This window comes from Mus caroli, chromosome 8 (genome assembly GCF_900094665.2).
Source record: "Mus caroli chromosome 8, CAROLI_EIJ_v1.1, whole genome shotgun sequence".
Classification (NCBI taxonomy): domain Eukaryota; kingdom Metazoa; phylum Chordata; class Mammalia; order Rodentia; family Muridae; genus Mus; species Mus caroli.
In genome coordinates, this window is record NC_034577.1 from 62,748,188 (window position 1) to 62,765,205 (window position 17,018).

At 51.0% G+C, this 17,018-nt stretch overlaps 2 protein-coding genes across 4 annotated transcripts in view; both read left to right on the plus strand.

The window, feature by feature from the left end:
* Nucleotides 1-1,778, plus strand: part of Fkbp8 (FKBP prolyl isomerase 8) — an 8,818-nt gene extending 7,040 nt beyond the window's left edge. For all 3 annotated transcript variants that reach the window (XM_021171030.2, XM_021171031.2, XM_021171032.1), the window contains exons 7-9: nucleotides 583-660; nucleotides 934-1,065; nucleotides 1,316-1,778. In XM_021171030.2, the coding sequence (XP_021026689.2) occupies nucleotides 583-660; nucleotides 934-1,065; nucleotides 1,316-1,402 (297 nt within the window). In that variant the 3' untranslated portion in view covers nucleotides 1,403-1,778. The remainder of the gene's footprint in view (nucleotides 1-582; nucleotides 661-933; nucleotides 1,066-1,315) is intronic.
* A 4,843-nt stretch (nucleotides 1,779-6,621) lies between these two features.
* Nucleotides 6,622-17,018, plus strand: part of Ell (elongation factor for RNA polymerase II) — a 53,937-nt gene continuing 43,540 nt past the window's right edge. Inside the window, exon 1 of the mRNA XM_021169735.1 lies at nucleotides 6,622-6,782. Coding sequence (XP_021025394.1) covers nucleotides 6,648-6,782 — 135 coding nt within the window. The 5' untranslated portion in view covers nucleotides 6,622-6,647. The remainder of the gene's footprint in view (nucleotides 6,783-17,018) is intronic.

A 17,018-nucleotide genomic window follows, 5' to 3' on the forward strand; every position in this document is an offset into this window, starting at 1 on the left:
TGCAGGGAAGCCAGATGTGCTGCAGGGAAACCAGGTATGCTGCAGGGAAACCAGGTGTGCTGCAGAGAAGCCAGGTGCACTTTCAGGGAAGCTAGGTGTGCTGCAGGGAAGCCAGGTGCGCTGCAGGGAAACCAGGTGTGCTACAGCAAAGCCAGGTGTGCTGCTCTAGGAGCCTCAGTGTTGAACCCAGGCCCTGGAACCCAGCCACAGAGCTGAAGCCTAAAGACGGATTGTAGCCAGACATCTGTGTAGGCTATTAGTCCCAACACCCAGGAGACTGAGGCAGGAGGATTGCCACATGATCTAGGTCCTCCTGGGCTATAGTGGAAAAAATCCAGAAAGATGGTTGGCTGTTCAAACTGTCCCATCAGGAAAGCTGCCTTCAAATCTGGTGGGATTTGTATGACCATGGGATATTGAGTCTTATCTGAGGCTCCTGTGATCTGAAATGCCTGTCTCCAAATCCCTTGTCCCAGTGCAGCAGTAATACCAGTGCCAAGCTGTGACTTGAGATCATGGTATCCTTGCAGGGTGGGCTGGAGTGAGCTCTGGGCAGATAGAGTGGGTGCCTCTCTCCCATAGGTGCTGGCTCAGCAAGGTGAATATAGTGAGGCCATCCCAATTCTGAGGGCTGCCCTGAAGCTGGAACCTTCCAACAAGGTAAGCAGAACTCTGCTGGGCTGGGCTGGGCTGGCAAGTCCCTGTAGTTGTCTGCTTCTAGTCATTATTGCAGTTCTGTCTTCTGACTTGCCTACGGGTGAGACAGCAGCTCCCGTTTTGTTAGAGCTGATGGGAGTAGGTAGAACCACTGAGTCTTAGGAGCCCCAACACTTGACAGACCTTGGGATCTACGAGAAGAAGGGAGCAGTAATGATGACAGGCAAGTCAGCTGCCTCCTGCACGTGCTCACCCACTCCTACCCACCTCCCACAGACGATCCACGCAGAGCTCTCAAAGCTGGTAAAGAAGCGTGCTGCACAGCGGAGCACAGAGACCGCCCTGTACCGAAAGATGCTAGGCAACCCCAGCCGGCTGCCTGCCAAGTGTCCGGGAAAGGGGGCCTGGGTGAGCCTGGGCGGGTTGGGTAGGGCTGGAGGTGGTGTGGGGACATTAGCCCAGGAAGAAGATGGGACTCTGGACCTGCAGGACTCGTGGTGCGGGTTGGAGGCTCAGGCAGAGGAAGAAAATCCATTGGAGGAGTGGGTATTGTTTAGGTGTGGGTGTGTGTGGTACAAACCCTGGCTAGGAGGCCTGTGGAGGTCACAGTGGCTACTCTGGCCATGCAGCCAGCTCTCACCCTTCCCTTTATTCACAGTCCATCCCGTGGAAATGGCTGTTTGGGGCGACTGCCGTGGCCCTGGGGGGCGTGGCTCTCTCTGTGGTCATTGCTGCCAGGAACTGACTGTCCCCCTGCTCACCTGGACCCCAACCTGTGCTCCCTAACTCCCCCAGGCTCCCTGTCCATTGCCCTCCCTGGCTGAGACGCCTCCTATGGGTTTGGGGAGCAAGGATTGAGGGTCAAATAACCCAAGAAGCAAGAAGGACTGAGACCCTGAGGGGGGACATGGGGTGCAGCCCAGAGGGAGGGACCCTGTTCTTCTAGACCCAGTTGTCTCTATCCCACAACCCTGTCCTCTGGGGTCAGGCCTCAACTGTGGCAGCCTCAGTTTTCCCTCTCAGTAGGCCTGGGGGCAGCACTACCATTCCTTCCTGCCCGTCTGCACCCTCTGTCCAGGCTCCCCCACAGTGAATTAAATAAAGCCTCACCCCACACCCTACTGCTTTCCAGGCCTCTTTCTGATGAAACTGAGAAGCTCTGAGTCACAGCTGAGCCAGGTGCTTTAAGGAGTAGTTGATGGCCTGGCCCAGGCCACACATAGCTGCACTTGAGAGGACTTTGAGAGCCCTGTCAGCGCTTTTCATTTCCTACTTGAGGTTGGGCTATGTTGGGGTCCTGTGAACTCTGGGGTCATTTTGGGTGTTATGATTTCAAAAGAGTCACTGGCCTGGTGTACATGAGGCCTCGAGTTCTACAAGAAAGAGGTGGAGGACCATGCAGGCATGATCATGGCGAGAAGGTCAGTGTGTATGTCTGTGTTACTTTGAGTTGTGCAGGGATGACGGTCACCAGTGCAGGGTCCCTGTATCTGCAGATTAAGAAGGCAGTGCTGCAGTTCACAACAGCAGTGACTGCAGGGTCTGTCATGTTACATGAAACACTAGGGCTGACAGCTGAGGGGCTGACCTATGAGCACTGGCCTGTGCTTTGTCCTGCCACTGAAAGTCAGGATCACTTTGACCACCTTGTCCCCAAACTTGTGACCTCATACTGCCTGGCATTGTCAGCAGAAGGGTTGTGATTCATGCAGTGCCTGGTTCTCTGGGGAATTTGTTTTGAGGTATGGTTTCATGTTCAACTCCTCATACTTCTGCTTACACCTCTCAAGTGTTGGGATGGCAGGTGTATTAGCTATATGATATCATATCTCACACTTAAATGTTTTTAAAAAAATGTTTAGGGGTTCTGGGATGGAACTAAAGACCTGTTCCTCAAAAGTCCTTAAAGAGTTCAGAGATGGACAGAGAGTTTCCCTGGATTGCTACACAGCAGTTGTCCTGCAGATCCTCAGAGCCCCAGCTGCCCTTGCGCCCTAGCTGCCTTTGCCTTTTCCCCACCCTCTGGCCAACTCCAGTATTTATCTGGCCCAGCCTTGGGGATGAATGTCTAGGCAGCAGGGTGCCTGTCACCCAAAGCTATTCTGATCTCAGCTAGGGTGGTGGGGAGCCCTACTGTGTCCAGCCTACCTAGGAAGGTGCAAAGTGGTATGTGAGATCTTTTTTTTTTTTTTTAAGATTTTATTTTTTATATATATGATGAGTACACTATAGCTGTCTTCAGAGACACCAGAAGAAGGCATCAGATCCCATTACAGATGGTTGTGAGCCACCATGAGGTTGCTGGGAATTGAACCTAGGACCTCTGAAAGAGCAGTCAATGCTCTTAACTGCTGAACCATTTCTCCAGCCCCGGTATGTGAGATCTTTTAGTCACACCTACACCTGCTCACCAGAAACTGCACTGGTCTTACCCCACACCCCCCACACCCCCATACCCAGTCTCCAACTTCCTCTCTATAATGTTCCCTGAAGTTGGTGTAGCACCTATATACATCCTACATCCTTTGTTTACCTCAGAGACAGGGTCTTGCAGGATACTGGTGATCCTCCTGCCTCAGCCTTCTGGGTAGCTGGTACTACAAACTTGCCATCATGTCTGGCTTACTTTGCAGTACTGGAAATCCAAAATCTCATTACATTTTATTAAATTGTATGTTGGGGGGGGGGGCGGTTGTCTGTGCAGTGGTGCATATCACTTCTTCCTTGTGGGTCCTAGGGATTGAATTTAGGTCAGACTTGGTAGCAAGCACCTTTACCTACAGGGCTGATTTGCCAGCCTAACAAATACTTTAGAGATGGATGAGCCATGTGTCCAGCCTCTCACTGGGGGATCCTGGGCTATGACTTCCTGCCTTTAGAGGCTGGGTACAAAGTAAGAGGACTCTGAATCCAATGATGGAGCCTGTCCCGCCACGGAAGATTTAGAACACTGAGACCGGAAGACTCTTGAGTTCAAGCCACCTTAAGCTATATGATAAATTGCAGGCAAACCTGGACTCATGAAACTATGCCTTGAAACAAGGGTCTGGAGAGGTGGCTCAGCAGCTATGAGTACCTGCTGCTCTTACAGAAGACTTGAGTTCAGTTCCCAGCATGGAAATTCACAACCATCTGTAAGTCCAGTTCTAGAAGACCTCATACCTTCTTATGGCTGTACATGGCACACAGACACATGTATGCAAGCACTCATGCACATAAAAGTAGCTTAAAGCTGGGTGGTGACTCATACCTATCATCTTAGCACTAGGGAGACCAGGACTGTGTTGGTGAAACAAGCATTTCCTGACTCTCTGCTCTGTGGTTGAACTGAATCTACCAGAGATGACTCTTGGAGACTGCAGCGGCCGCTCCGCTCTCTGGCTTGACTAGCTAGGACCTCTTCTCCATAACATGTTAACTTTATGCTGGACATGGTGGCACAAGAGTTTAATCCCAGCCTTTCAGAGGCAACTGCAAGCAAGCTCTTTAGTTTGAGGCCTCTTGCTCTACATAGCAAGTTCCAGGCCAGCCAGAAACCCTGTCTGAAAGATTATACATATGACATTATGAGAAATACATCTTTTAAAAAGATATATTGTTGGTCAATGTGCAGGCGTTCAATCCTGTGATTCAGTGTATTAAAAACTGTTCACAGGCCGGGCATGGTGGTGCAGAGGCAGGCGGATTTCTGAGTTCGAGGCCAGCCTGGTCTACAAAGTGAGTTCCAGGACAGCCAGGGCTATACAGAGAAACCCTGTCTCCAAAAACAAAAATAATAATAATAATAAAAAAAACTGTCTACAGGGGCTGGAGAAATGGCTCAGAGGTCTTGACTGTTCTTCAGAGGTCCTGAGTTCAATTCCCAGCAACCACATGGTGACTCACATCCATCTGTAATGGTATCTGATGCTCTCTTCTGGTGTCTCTGAAGACAGCTACAGTGTACTCACAAACATCAGATAAATATATCTTAAAACAAAAACAAAAGTGTCCACAGGTAAGCAGTGAGCAGCAGTAATTGATGCTGATCATCACATGAGTAAGAGAAGCTGTTAATTACACACACCAAAATATTACATAGTCATCAAAAAGGAACGAAGCTCTGATTCATCACCAATTGATGATCCTTGACAACAATCACACTTCAAAGGCCTCAGGTTGTGGGACTGCACTATGAAATACCCACAAAGACAAGCAGATCAGAGTTGCCAGGTGACAAAAAGGGAACAGGAAAAACTGCAAATGAGGACCAGGCTTTCCTTTGATAGGAAGAAATGTTCTGGAACAGTCAGTGGTGTCGGTTGTGCAACATTGAGTACGTGTTGGATGTCGCGTTAAGAGTTGTTTATTGGAAAGCCAGCGCGTGACGTGTGGGATATTCAACCAGTTGTTGAACTTTTAGCATCAGACACATTCAGCACTTCATCCTGTTTCCACAGTTCTTGCCCTGGTTCTGGGAATCCCCCCCCATTAGCTGGACCCGGCAAGCCCACGCCCACTTGGTTTATATAACCACGCCCACCACAAGCCTCAACAGATGCCCACTCCCTCCTGGTGCGAGCAGGCCTGACACTTGACCCTCTGGAGAGCTGTGCCTAGACTCCACCTAAGGAACTCGGAAAAAAGCATAAATATCAAGCTCAAAGGCCCGAGTTCAAGTGTTAAGGGTTCATGAGTAACACATGTAGTGGCGAGGTTAGGAGCTTGGAGAGATGGAACCGTCAGCTCTTATACATATGAGCGGGCGGGGAATAGGCCACGTCGGTCAAGCGGTCAGGGGTCGTAGTCAGTTGGGTGGGAAATCCTTGAAAATTGGTTTTCGAAACGCGGCAGCGGCAACTCCTGAATAACTCAGCTTGCCTAGCGGCTGAGGCTTCTGGGGAGAGCCTCGGGAGCTTGGGGTCTGGCTATTTAGCCCAGTGCGTGAACTTAAGTAGGGCAGACCCTGCGACTGCGGGGGGCGTATCAGTTGGACGTTTGGCGGGCAAGAGGTGGTCTGGGAAAATCAGCAAGCACGCGGTGGGGGAGTGGCCAAGCCTGCTTCATGAATAATGCAGTAAGTCGGTGGGCGGGCTTTACAGGAGTTTGGGGGCGTGGCCAAACGCGGAGCGCTTGGGGAGCAGCTCCTCGGTGACGCAGGGTTCCATGGGCGTTTGGGGGCGTGGCATATGGCTGGTAGAGGAGGCGGGCTCCAACGCGTGTAGGCGTGGCTAAATGTTTCTTTAAGGTGATTTTTTTTCACTGGGGTGGGTGGGCTCGCTGCAGGCGGTATGAGTGACCATCTAGATCGGGCGGGCAACTGCGAATAAACGTGTTCGCTGTCGCGGGCTGGCAGTCTCCAACACGTCGGAGATCACGGCTAGTTTCTCATAAATAACACACTCACGCGACGGGTCGCGAGGCTGAGAGGGCTTTGCTGGGTTTGGGATGAGGATGGGTTTCCAGCGGTCTTGGGGTCGAGGCTAACCTTCGTCTTATGAATAATGCAGGAGGAGTCGTCAGGTAGGAGGAGCCTGTCTGTGAACTGGCGCACGCGCATGGGAGTTGTTTGCAAGGGAGGGAAGTTTCTTAGAGAGCCCTGAGGCGTGGCCAGTCGGCTGCGGGAAGAGCTGTTTTAAGGCTACGACTGGCCTCGCGAGACCCTTAGGGAGTGGCCAGTTGCGCTGCGGTTAGTTTTTGCAGGCGGGTTTGGAGCGCGCGGGAAGGCGTGGCTAACCTCTCTTCTTGAATAATACAGCAAGACTCACAGTCTCCGGGTCCGAGGGCGGGCCTGTAAGTGCTTGGGGGCGTGGCCATCTGTGCGGGCCCGAGGCAAAATGTTCCTCAGCTCTGTCAAAGAAGGCACGCGCGCCCGGAGTGGGGCGTGGCTATGCTGGCCTCATGAATAATGCAGCACGTCGGCGGGCGGGCGGCGCGGCGGGGCGGGGCGGGGCAGGCCGGCGTGCGGGCGCAGTCGCTGAGGAGGGGGGCGGGGGAGTGATGGTTGCAAGATGGCGGCGCTGAAGGAGGCTAGGAGTTACGGGTTGTCGTGTGGGCGCGTGAGCGACGGCAGCAGGGTGTCGGTGTTCCACGTGAAGCTCACCGACAGTGCTTTGAAGGCTTTTGAGAGCTACCGGGCCCACCAGGTGAGCTTTGCGGCGTCCTGGCGGGTAGGCTGCGCCGTGGGGAGACACTTGCGGGGACCTGTGGGGGACAAGGCCGCGCGTCCACACCTGGCGATACCTTGACCAGCCCCAGTGACATCCTTCAGGTTGGCTCTACTCTTGTCTCTTTTAAAAAAATAGGTCCTTTCTATGTAGCTCAGGTTATCCCTGAACTGACGGCCATCCTCCTGCCTTAGGTTCTTAAGTGCTGGGATGACAGGTGTGTTTGGATCCACTCAGAAGGGGTAGTTTAGACAGAAACTTACTGCCTGGCCCCAGATCCTGCCACTCTTGTAACCCTGTTTCCCTGGATATTTTGGACAAGGCTGTTGTGTTTTTCTCACCGACTGAGGTGGTGGTGTTAGCCATGGGGGCTTCCTCCCCCTGGGCACTCAGCAGGAGGCAACTGTAGCCACCACACTTGGTCTCTCCATTTTCCACTCTTCATCTGGGAGAAATTCCAGGCTTTTTGGTACTGCCTCCTGGCTTGGGAGTGGGGTTAGGGATCCTGGCTGTGTCCCTCTTTCCTGTGCCTCACTCTGGGTCACACCTTGATGCCCCACCCAAGCCACGGTATCACCCTGCATCCATCCACTGAGACAGAAGTTGCAGGAGCCCAGGGGAAGTGGCTTGAGGGTTCATCTTACTAAAGTGACTGGGGTGTTGAGTCTGTCTGGGATGTGTGTTTGCCTGTGCTGGCTCGGGGGGTGTTGACGCGGTCGAGTGAACAGAGAGTAACTAGGAAAGAATGTGGTTTTCTTCCTGCCCAGGACATGTGCTGCACCATTGGCCAAGCCAGGAATTTATTCCCCATTCAGTGATCTGGGGAGCCTACCTCTTCCCGCATGTCTTCCCTTCACTTCTTTGAGCCACTTCCTGCCCGTGCCCGGGTCTTAGTTTTTTCCTTCCTAGAACAGGTTGAATCTCTCTGGAAAAAGTCCTTCTTCCCTTGTCAAAAGGGGCAGAAAGTGCCCCTGCAGGTGAGAAGGAAGAGGTGGTGAGGATTTGGGTGGCAGCCACTGAGTGACCAGCCCAGCCACTCTTCCTGGTTAGAATTCCAACCTGTAGTCTTTCCCCTTGGGCCATTCTGACTAGTCCTGGAGAACCAGGGCTTTTCTCAGAAACAGCTGGGCCAGAGCATGAGTCACTACTGTCAGGTGGACTTGGTACCTGGTGGCAGTAGCTGGCCCTTGCTCTGCCACCCCTACAGCCTTCTCCAGCACCGCTGTCATACTGTTATTTTTAATTTTGGTGTGCGTTACATCCCCTAACTAAGCCTGGTCTTCTTCTTGTGAGGGCACTTGTGGAATTGCAGGCCACCGTGCTCGTGCCCTGAGGAAGCCAGCTGTGTCTAGCTGTTTGACGATCAACCATAAGGGACTCTGGGCCTTGTGGCTGACAGCATTCAGTTTTGGGACAGTCCAAACCTGTGTTTATCTGGAAAGCTGACAGGGCACTTACTGGCAAGGCGACTTTGGAGTGTAATCTGTGGTCAGCATCAGAGCTTCACTCTATCCTAGGCTGCTGTCAAACCCATGACTCTTGACTCTAGGTGCCAAGGTGGCAGGCAGAAACCCACCACCAGCCCAGCTTCAGAGACACATATAGTTTGTTTCTTGGGTTTTTTGGGGGGTGGGGGTGGGGGGAGGTTGGTTTTTTGAGACAGGGTTTCTCTGTACCACCACGGCCCGGCTCTGTTTCTTGTTTTTAAGTAATCCTGGTTGTCCTAGAACTTGCCAGGTAGAACATACTGGTCTCTAGCTCTTGGAGAGCTACCTGCCACCTTTGTTAGGTTAAAGGTGTGTGCCACGGCACCTAACTTGGATATACTCTTACTCTCTGAGTGTGGAGGGGTCTAAGCTGAGACAGTATTAGCTCTGGTGGCAGGAGAGGACAGGTTTGGAATGGTGAACCATGGGGAGGGACTTGGAGAAACTTGAGTGACCAGAAAGGCACTGGACATCAGCTGATGCTCACAGGGCCAGCACCACCTCTTGTCCCTGCTTTGAGTTGGTGCCACATTAAAAAAGCAACCTGTCCAAGTTAGTCTCTTTTGCTTCTCCAGCAGCTAGGTCTTGAGTCTGCCCGGCACTTGCTTACCACTGAGCAGTGCCACCAGCTCTTTTATGTTTTGTATTTCTAGATGGGGTCTCTCTGTGTAGACAAGGCTGGTCTGGAACTCTGAGATCTCCCTGCCTCTACCTCTGAATGCTGGGATTAAAGTTGTATCACTACTTTCCAGCTACTTGCTTTCATTTATTTATTTTTTTTTTTGGTTTTTGGTTTTGTTTTTTTCCAGACAGAGTTTCTCTGTTTTTTTTTTTTTGTTTGTTTGTTTTGTTTTGTTTTTTTGCTTTACCTCTTCTGTATCCCAGGCTGGTCTTGAACTCAGGACCCTCTAACCTTAACTTCCCTGTTGACTGTCATGCCCCAGCATCATCCTATATTTTAGTTTGAATTGCCAGGAGCTTTTTCTTAGCTTCAGGTGTAGCCAAAGCAGGGCCTGGAAGGGAACTGGCTGTGGAAAGGGTCTGTGTAGCCTGGCGAAGAGCTGCACATATTAAGGGGTGGGAAGTGTGCGCTTGCCTGTACTGGCACAGAATGCCATGCCAGTTCAAGGTACAGCCATAGGCATGGCTGGAGCCCATCCCACCTGGACCTCTAACATAAAAATAATACTGATAAATACAATGCAGGAGAACTGCCTGTGGGTTCAGGGCTGGGGAGGATGAGGCAGAAGGGTTTGGAATTCAAGGCCAGTCTGGCCTATATGAGACCTTTTCTCAAAGAAACAACCTAAAAGAGTTCTCAAACCAAACTGGTGCTGATGTGACACTTCATCTGTGTGTTTTGGGGCTCTGTGGGTGTGGCTTCTAGGACACATGAAGAAATATGGTCCCCTCTACCTTCCAGGACAGACAGTTGCTATTGAGAGGCATGTTCCCAGCAGGGTGTGGTGGGGCATGCCTTTAATCCCAGCACTCAGGAGGCAGAGGCACGTGGATTTCTGAGTTCGAGGACAGCCTGGTCTACAAAGTGAGTTCCAGGACAGCCAGGACTATACAGAGAAACCCTGTCTCAAAAAAACAAAAACAAAAAAAAGAGAGAGAGGCATGTTCCCTGAGAGCCATGAGGTGGGGACCCTGCCTCCACCTACCCCATTGTAGTTCATCATTGCTAGGAAGGTGGCTCTGTGGCCCCATGCCCTCACCTTGCCCTTGGTGGAGAGGCATGGAGAGGTCAGGGAAAATTGAAGGTTCTAGCAGGGTTAAGAACCTTGAAGCCGGGCGTGGTGGCACACGCCTTTAATCCCAGCACTCAGGAGGCAGAGGCAGGCAGATTTCTGAGTTCGAGGCCAGCCTGGTCTACAGAGTGAGTTCCAGGACAGCCAGGGCTACACANAGAAACCCTGTCTCGAAAAACCAAAAAAAAAAAAAAAAAAGAACCTTGAGCATCTGTGGGCCAGCAAGGGTCAACCTCCCCCTTCTTCAGTCTTCAGAGTCTCTACCAAGAGTGACTCTTGTCTGGATTCTGCTGTGGCCTCATATCCCTGGACACCTGTCACTTGCCAGTAGGAAGCTGCCTTCTGGGACACTGTCCTTAACCACTCCCCCCCACCCCCAAAGGAAAAAAAACACCTCTTCCCTGCCTGCATAGTGCTGGCCTTTGGGCTCATAAGTACCAAGATGCACCCCTCATGTTACACCTGATGTTTTAGAATCCTTGAGAGGCAGAGATGGATGTGGGAGATCCAGCAGAGTGGGTGTCCGTAGGGAGCAAAGTGGGTGCTACGATGGCCAGGGGGGGCCGGGAGGAGAGCAGGATGCCCTGGCTCTCTGTCCTACACCACGGGGGACATCTGGGAGTTGGGCAGGAGGCCTTAGTTAAGCCTGCATCTTTCTGGTGTGGCTACTATACCAGTGGGGATCCCAGCCTTTTGGAATTACCAGGACCCTGCCCTGGTCAGAATGGACTAGTGGTTCCCACTTTATTCTGAGGCAGATGAGCCTTGAAGCAGCATATCATCCCCTTCCTCCCCAGCTTCCTCAGTGCACAGAGGACTCAGACCAGTCTGCTAGTACCCTTAGAGCACACTCAGTGACTGAGGGGCTAGTCTCAGTGTCTGCTGTGCCCTACTTGTTCCTGCCATCCATCCCAGTCAGCCCCATAGGGAAGCAGTGTCCAGTCTCCAGGTGAAGTCATGGGTGGTGGTTTTAGAGGCCAAGTTACTTCTCAGGACCTCCAAGCAGGGAGGCAGCTCAGGAGCCAGGCATCAAGGCCTCAGAAGGACTGTGGCTCTACCAGGCAGAGTAGAGCATGCTGGTATGGGCATCAGGAGTGTGACAGCCTTTTGCCTTTGGCCTGCTGGAGAATGGGTTTCCTGTGTGTGTTGCAAGGATAGTTCTGAGACTGAGCCTCTCCGAGGCCTTGAACAAGAGGCTGGAGTCTTGGGGAAGGGGAGGTGACAGATGTGTGTGTACTGGGGACCAAGCTTCTCCCTAGCTACCGTGACCCTTGACTGTGCTTCCGGCCTCCTTGCTGTGGCCACAGTGACTGTGTGTAAACAGCAGACACTCAGAACCCACCCCTCTGTTGACTCATCTGCAGGCCAGAGTTCATCACCCTGCAAGCAGTTTTGACAGCACACGGGGATTGTGACATCCTGGCGTCCTTGAGGGAGGAACTACCCAGCACGGAAAACGCGGCTACTTTTCCCTGCATACTTTGCTGGTCCTTAGGCCCAAGCCAAACCCACAGGAGACCCAGGGATGGGGCTAGCAGGGCACACACAGGAGTCCTGCTACTGGTTGACCTGGGTGCTCTGAGCCACACAAGTTGGTTTTTTTGTCAGCTCTGCAGTTCCATGGGTCACTCAAGAGTGCCCCCAAGTGACTTCCTACCAGGAGGCAGCTATGGCAGATGAATATTTTTTTCTGTTTTTATTCTTTCTCCTCCTCTTAGATAGGTGTTATGTAGCACATGTAGCACAGGCTGGCCCTTTCCTCTGCTTCACAAGTATTTGGGTGACAGGTGTTTGTCACCACACCCAGTTGTTGTGTCACCTTTCAATAAAAAGAAAAGCTGGTGTCCAAATAGGCCATCCTGAGGAGACTGTCTCACACTCAGTGTCACAGCCTTGTGCTCTTATGATGTCCTGCAGACAGGAGCCTCTCTGGCCAAAGGGGAGATGTGGCTCCTCACTGAGTCACCAGGCCCAAAGGGTCAGGGTGTCTATTTGAAGCATGTGGGAAACCTTGTCTCCTTTTTACTATGTGCTCAGCCAGCATGGAGGGAAGGCTCACAGAAGACAGTTGTGACTGTCTTTGAAGTACAAGGGGCATCCTTAACCACTCTACACTCAAGACACACATGCAGTGTTGTCTCTCTGTCTTCCCTAGTACTAAGTAAACAGCTTATCATCCCTTAAGCCTCAGAGTCTGTGTGCTTGGCCTCCACTGAACTGCAGCCCAGCCCAAGCTCTCCTGGTTGCTCCATTTTGTTTTTTAATTTTTATTTTGTATGAATGGTTATTTCTATGTACATTCCACCTGCATTCTTGGTTGTGAGCCACCATGTGGGTGTTAGGAACTGAACCTGAGTCTTCTGCAAGAGCTGGCAGTGCTCTGCAGCTGCTGAGAGCCATCCCAACCCCTCAGGTTTTTCTTTGCAGCTCTAGAGATGGAACCGGTGCACTAGAGCATGCCAGGCAAGCAGTGACCACTGAATACCCCAGGCTCGGAAGCTTTTCATTTTGATCACTGCACCTCCCACACTATACCCCTCAGATCTCCCTGCTCATTGATCAGACATGTATTCTAGGTGTGGTACATGGGATGTACCTAGGGATGGCTGCTGCTGTGGACCTTGAGTAGAGGCAGGCTGGTGTGTGCTTTGGGTGAAGGTGTCCTAGGGAAGGAAGCCTCATGAAGGCAGAGGCCTGTGGCCTCTTTTTTTTGTTTGTTTGTTTTTTGTTTTTTGTTTTTTGAGACAGGGTTTCTCTGTATAGCTCTGGCTGTCTTGGAACTCACTTTGTAGACCAGACTGGCCTCAAACTCAGAAATCCGCCTGCCTCTGCCTTCGAAGTGCTGTGATTAAAGGTGTGTGCCACCACGCCCGGCGGCCTGTGGCCTCTTGAAGATGAAGCTTTCTCAGTGCTAAGAGTCATTGGTATGGCCCATGGAAGAGATACATTGAACAGGGAAGGCCATAGCAGAAACTTCAGGCAGCTCTGAGGGCTGATCTGTGAGAGCACCCTGGGGGACCAGTGTGTGGGATCATATGTGAAGACCCGGTATTAGGTCCCAGAAGGTAGGTGGAGCCAGGTGGCTCAGAGCTCTCCCTCCTCCTGACTCTTGTCTCCTCAGTGCTGGAATGAAAGTATGTGCCATGATAGCCTGCCCTTTCTTTTTTTCATTTCCTCATTCCCTCCCTTCTTTCCCTGCCTCCTTTTTTCTTTTCCCCTCTTTATTATCCCTGTGTCTCTCATCTCCACTTTTATTCTTTCTCTTTTTATGGAGATGGAACCTCAGGGCTTGAACTGTGCTAGGCAGCTGCTTATCGTGAAGTAGCACCCCAGGTCAACATGTGTGCAATTAGAATTTTTATTTATCAGTATGTGTGTGTGTGTGTGTGTGTATGTGTGTGTGTGTGTACACAGGCATGTACACGCGCACGCATGTGCAGGTCAGAGGACAACTTGCAGGAGTTGGTTTTCTCCATCTACCACTTGGGTCCTAGGAATTGTACTCAGGGTGGCAGGCACCATTCCCCAGTGTCATCTGGTGAGCACCCTATGTGCAGTTTGAAGGTAGTTTCAATGAGTGTAGTTGCCTGTTCCTCCTGGCCCTCAAGTGACTCAGCATCAGATGTCAGGGTCACCACATTATATTGATGTTGAAGCCCAGGCTCGTGGTGAGGACTCCATCACCTAGGCTGGTGGAAGTGCAGAGGTGGCTGGAAGGCCTCAGTCCCACTAGGAGCAAAGCAACTCACCAAGGACTCTGAGAGATGTAGATGCAGGTCCCTGGAAGCCTGGTGGCCCTGCTAGCCATCTTTTACACACGGAAGACCAAGCACACTGTGGGGACCATGCCACTCCTGACATGTTCTTCCTCATTCTTCCCCCAGTGACTGTTCTACATGCTTGACAGAGCCATGTATATCCCCCTCAAAAGGCCAAAAGACTTCACTGATTCTGGCTTCTCAAAGTCACTTTGCCACCCTGGAACCTTTGTGTCTCTGGGGGCAGTAGAGTCTTGCCTTGGGTGTCTATCTTATTTTATTTTATTTTGTTTTGGTTTTTCGAGCCAGGGTTTCTCTGTATAGCCCTAGCTGTCCTAGAACTCACTTTGTAGACCAGGCTGGCCTCGAACTCAGAAATCCGCCTGCCTCTGCCTCCCAAGTGCTGGGATTAAAGGCGTGCGCCACCACCACCCCACCCCACCCCGGCATCTATCTTATTTTAGTAAGGACATGGCCCCTGTTATTAGCACCTTGCCCTCTGGAGGCAGAGTAGTCAATTCTGGGCCTCCTGTGGCCCTGCTGTGGATTGCTCAGGCAGCAGGATAGTGGACCTCTTTGGGAGCCTGTGTGGCTCCCTCCTGGCAGGCTGCAAGTCATAGGAAAGAAGCCCTATGTTGTTTCCACAAGGTTCACTGTCACCTTCCCCAGGCATGTGAGATGCTTTAGTCTCTCTACCTCCTGATCATCTTAATGTTTTTTGTTTGTGTGTTTTGAGACAGGGTCCACATAGCCCTAGAATTAATTATGTAGACAAGGCTTGCCTTGAACCCATAGAGAATCCCCTGCTTTTGCCTCTTTATTGCACATCTTAGGCTAGCTGCAAAAGTGTGTGTTCCTCTCACCCCAGTGCTGGAATGACAGATGTGCCCACTGTGATAATTGCCCATGCAATTTTTCCACTAGATTTATCTTTATTACATTTTGGGTTTTTTTTGTTGTTGTTGGTTTGTTTTGTTCGTTTTTTGTTTTTTGGGTTTTTTGTTGTTGTTGTTGTTTTTTAAGATTTATTTATTTATTATATGTTAGTACACTGTAGCTGTCTTCTGACACACCAGAAGAGGGAGTCAGATCCCATTACAGATGGTTGTGAACCACCATGTGGTTGCTGAGATTTGAACTCAGGACCTTCGGAAGAGTAGTCAGTGCTCTTACCCTCTGAGCCATCTCTTCAGCCCCCCGTTTTTTGTTTTTCTAAGACGGTTTCTCTGTGTAGCTGTCCTGAAACTTGATTTGTAGACCAGGCTGACCTTGAACTCAGATCCTCCTGCTCTGCCTCCTGAGTGCTGGGATTAAAGGCATGTGCCACCTTGCCCAGCTAGATTTATCTTTATTCATGTGTGTGTGTGTGTGTGTGTGTGTGTGTGTGTGTGTGTGCCCCTTCATGTGCAAGCCTCAGCAAGAGTCCTCAGCCAGAGGACAACACTGTGGAGCCCCTCCTCCCATGTTCATGAGGATGGCAGGAGCAAACTCAGGTTGTAAGGCTTGGAGACAAGCACCTTTACCACTGTATGTTGTCTTGGGCTATTGGTTCATGCCTGATAGAATATCTTCAGGAGGCCAGATGAGAGGAAGGTCTATGCGGCCACACTAGCTGAGTGAGGTGGTGTGACCGTTGCCCATTGCTGGAAAGCCTTGCAAGCCTTTATGTACCTTTAAGATACAAGTTGAGGAGGCCTGGGGAGAGTCTTAGTGGCCGTTAACCATGCAGAGGGGAGAGAAGGTCTTCACAGCTCTCCAGCCTTACAGTTGTCACAGGGTCCTGTCTTCTCATTGGCCACAGACTTTGGCAGTGTTGGTCAGGCTCACTCCATGTCCTGCTTGAATGCAGATTCACCTCTGCTGGTCCCCTTAACTAGAGATTAGCAGTGGTCTCTGTCAGAGCGCTGGCCTTTTCTGGCACTGTGAAAGAGAAAAGTGGCCTGGGAAACTGAGATTTCTTCCTGGCTATAACAACCCTAAGGCCAGGAAGCCAGGAGCTGGCCTCGGTGGGTGTGAAATAGTCGGGCAGCCTCGGCTCCCAGGCCTTCTTGTCTCCTTTGTGTTTCTCCTTTGTGTCTAATGTCTTGTTCCTTCTCTGTACCTCTGTGCCTAGGTTGATCATGTGTTGTGGGTAGTGAGGGGGAGGGAAAGGAGGATTTCTGAGATCCCATTTGTGGGCTGTTGGCAGAAGCTCCAGCTTCTAACAGGGGTGTGTGTGTGCACACATGTGCACATGTGTGTCATGACAGCCCTACCCTACAAACACCAGATCAGGCCCTCAGTGCAGAGGAAGCTAATTTGTTAGCTGAGGGAGTCCTTCCTGCCCTTCCAAGTGTAGTGCCAACCTTCAAGGCCAGGAAGCTGAGAATCCCTGCCCCCCTGCCCCCCCCCCCCCAAGCTGGCTGAACTGGTTTCATCCTCCCAGCACATACACACTTTCACAAGTTTGTGTATTTGTTCTTTATGGTTTTGCTTTCTCTGCGTTCTTTTTTTATTTTTTATAGATTTATTTACTTTATATATGTGAGTATGCTGTTGCTGTCTTCAGACACACCAGAAGAGGCATCAGATCCCATTACAGATGATTGTGAGAACTGAACTCAGGACCTCTGGAAGAGCAGTCAGTGCTCTTAACTATTGAGCCATTTCTCCAGCCCATGTGTATTTGTTTTTTGAGTCAGGGTCTGTCATTGTAGCCCTGGCTGACCTGGAACTTGCTACACGGACCAGGCTGGCCTGAAACTCATAGAGATCCACTTGCCTCTGCCTCTCAGGTGCTGGCATTAAAGATATGTGCCACCATACCTGGCTTCCACAAATTTATTATTGTGGCTTTGCAGGATCCAGGGGATACACATGTCATAGCATGCATATGGAGGTCAAAGGTCAACTCTGTGAGTTGGTTCTCTCCTTCAATCTTTTCTTGGGTTCCAGGAGCTGAGCACAGGTCACCAGGCCTGCACAGCAAGTCACTATTTGCTGAGCCAACTCTGTGACCTCTGATTTTTTTTTAAAGGTAGTTTGGTTTTTTTTTTTCTAGGTAGCCTAGGCTACCTCAGAATATGAAGTCCTCCTGCCACAGTGCTGGGTCACAGCTATGCCACCAACCTGTGGCTCCTTCCTTCTTTTTTTTTTTTTTTTTTTTGGTTTTTTGAGACAGGGTTTCTCTGTGTAGCCCTGGCTGTCCTGGAACTCACTTTGTAGACCAGGCTGGCC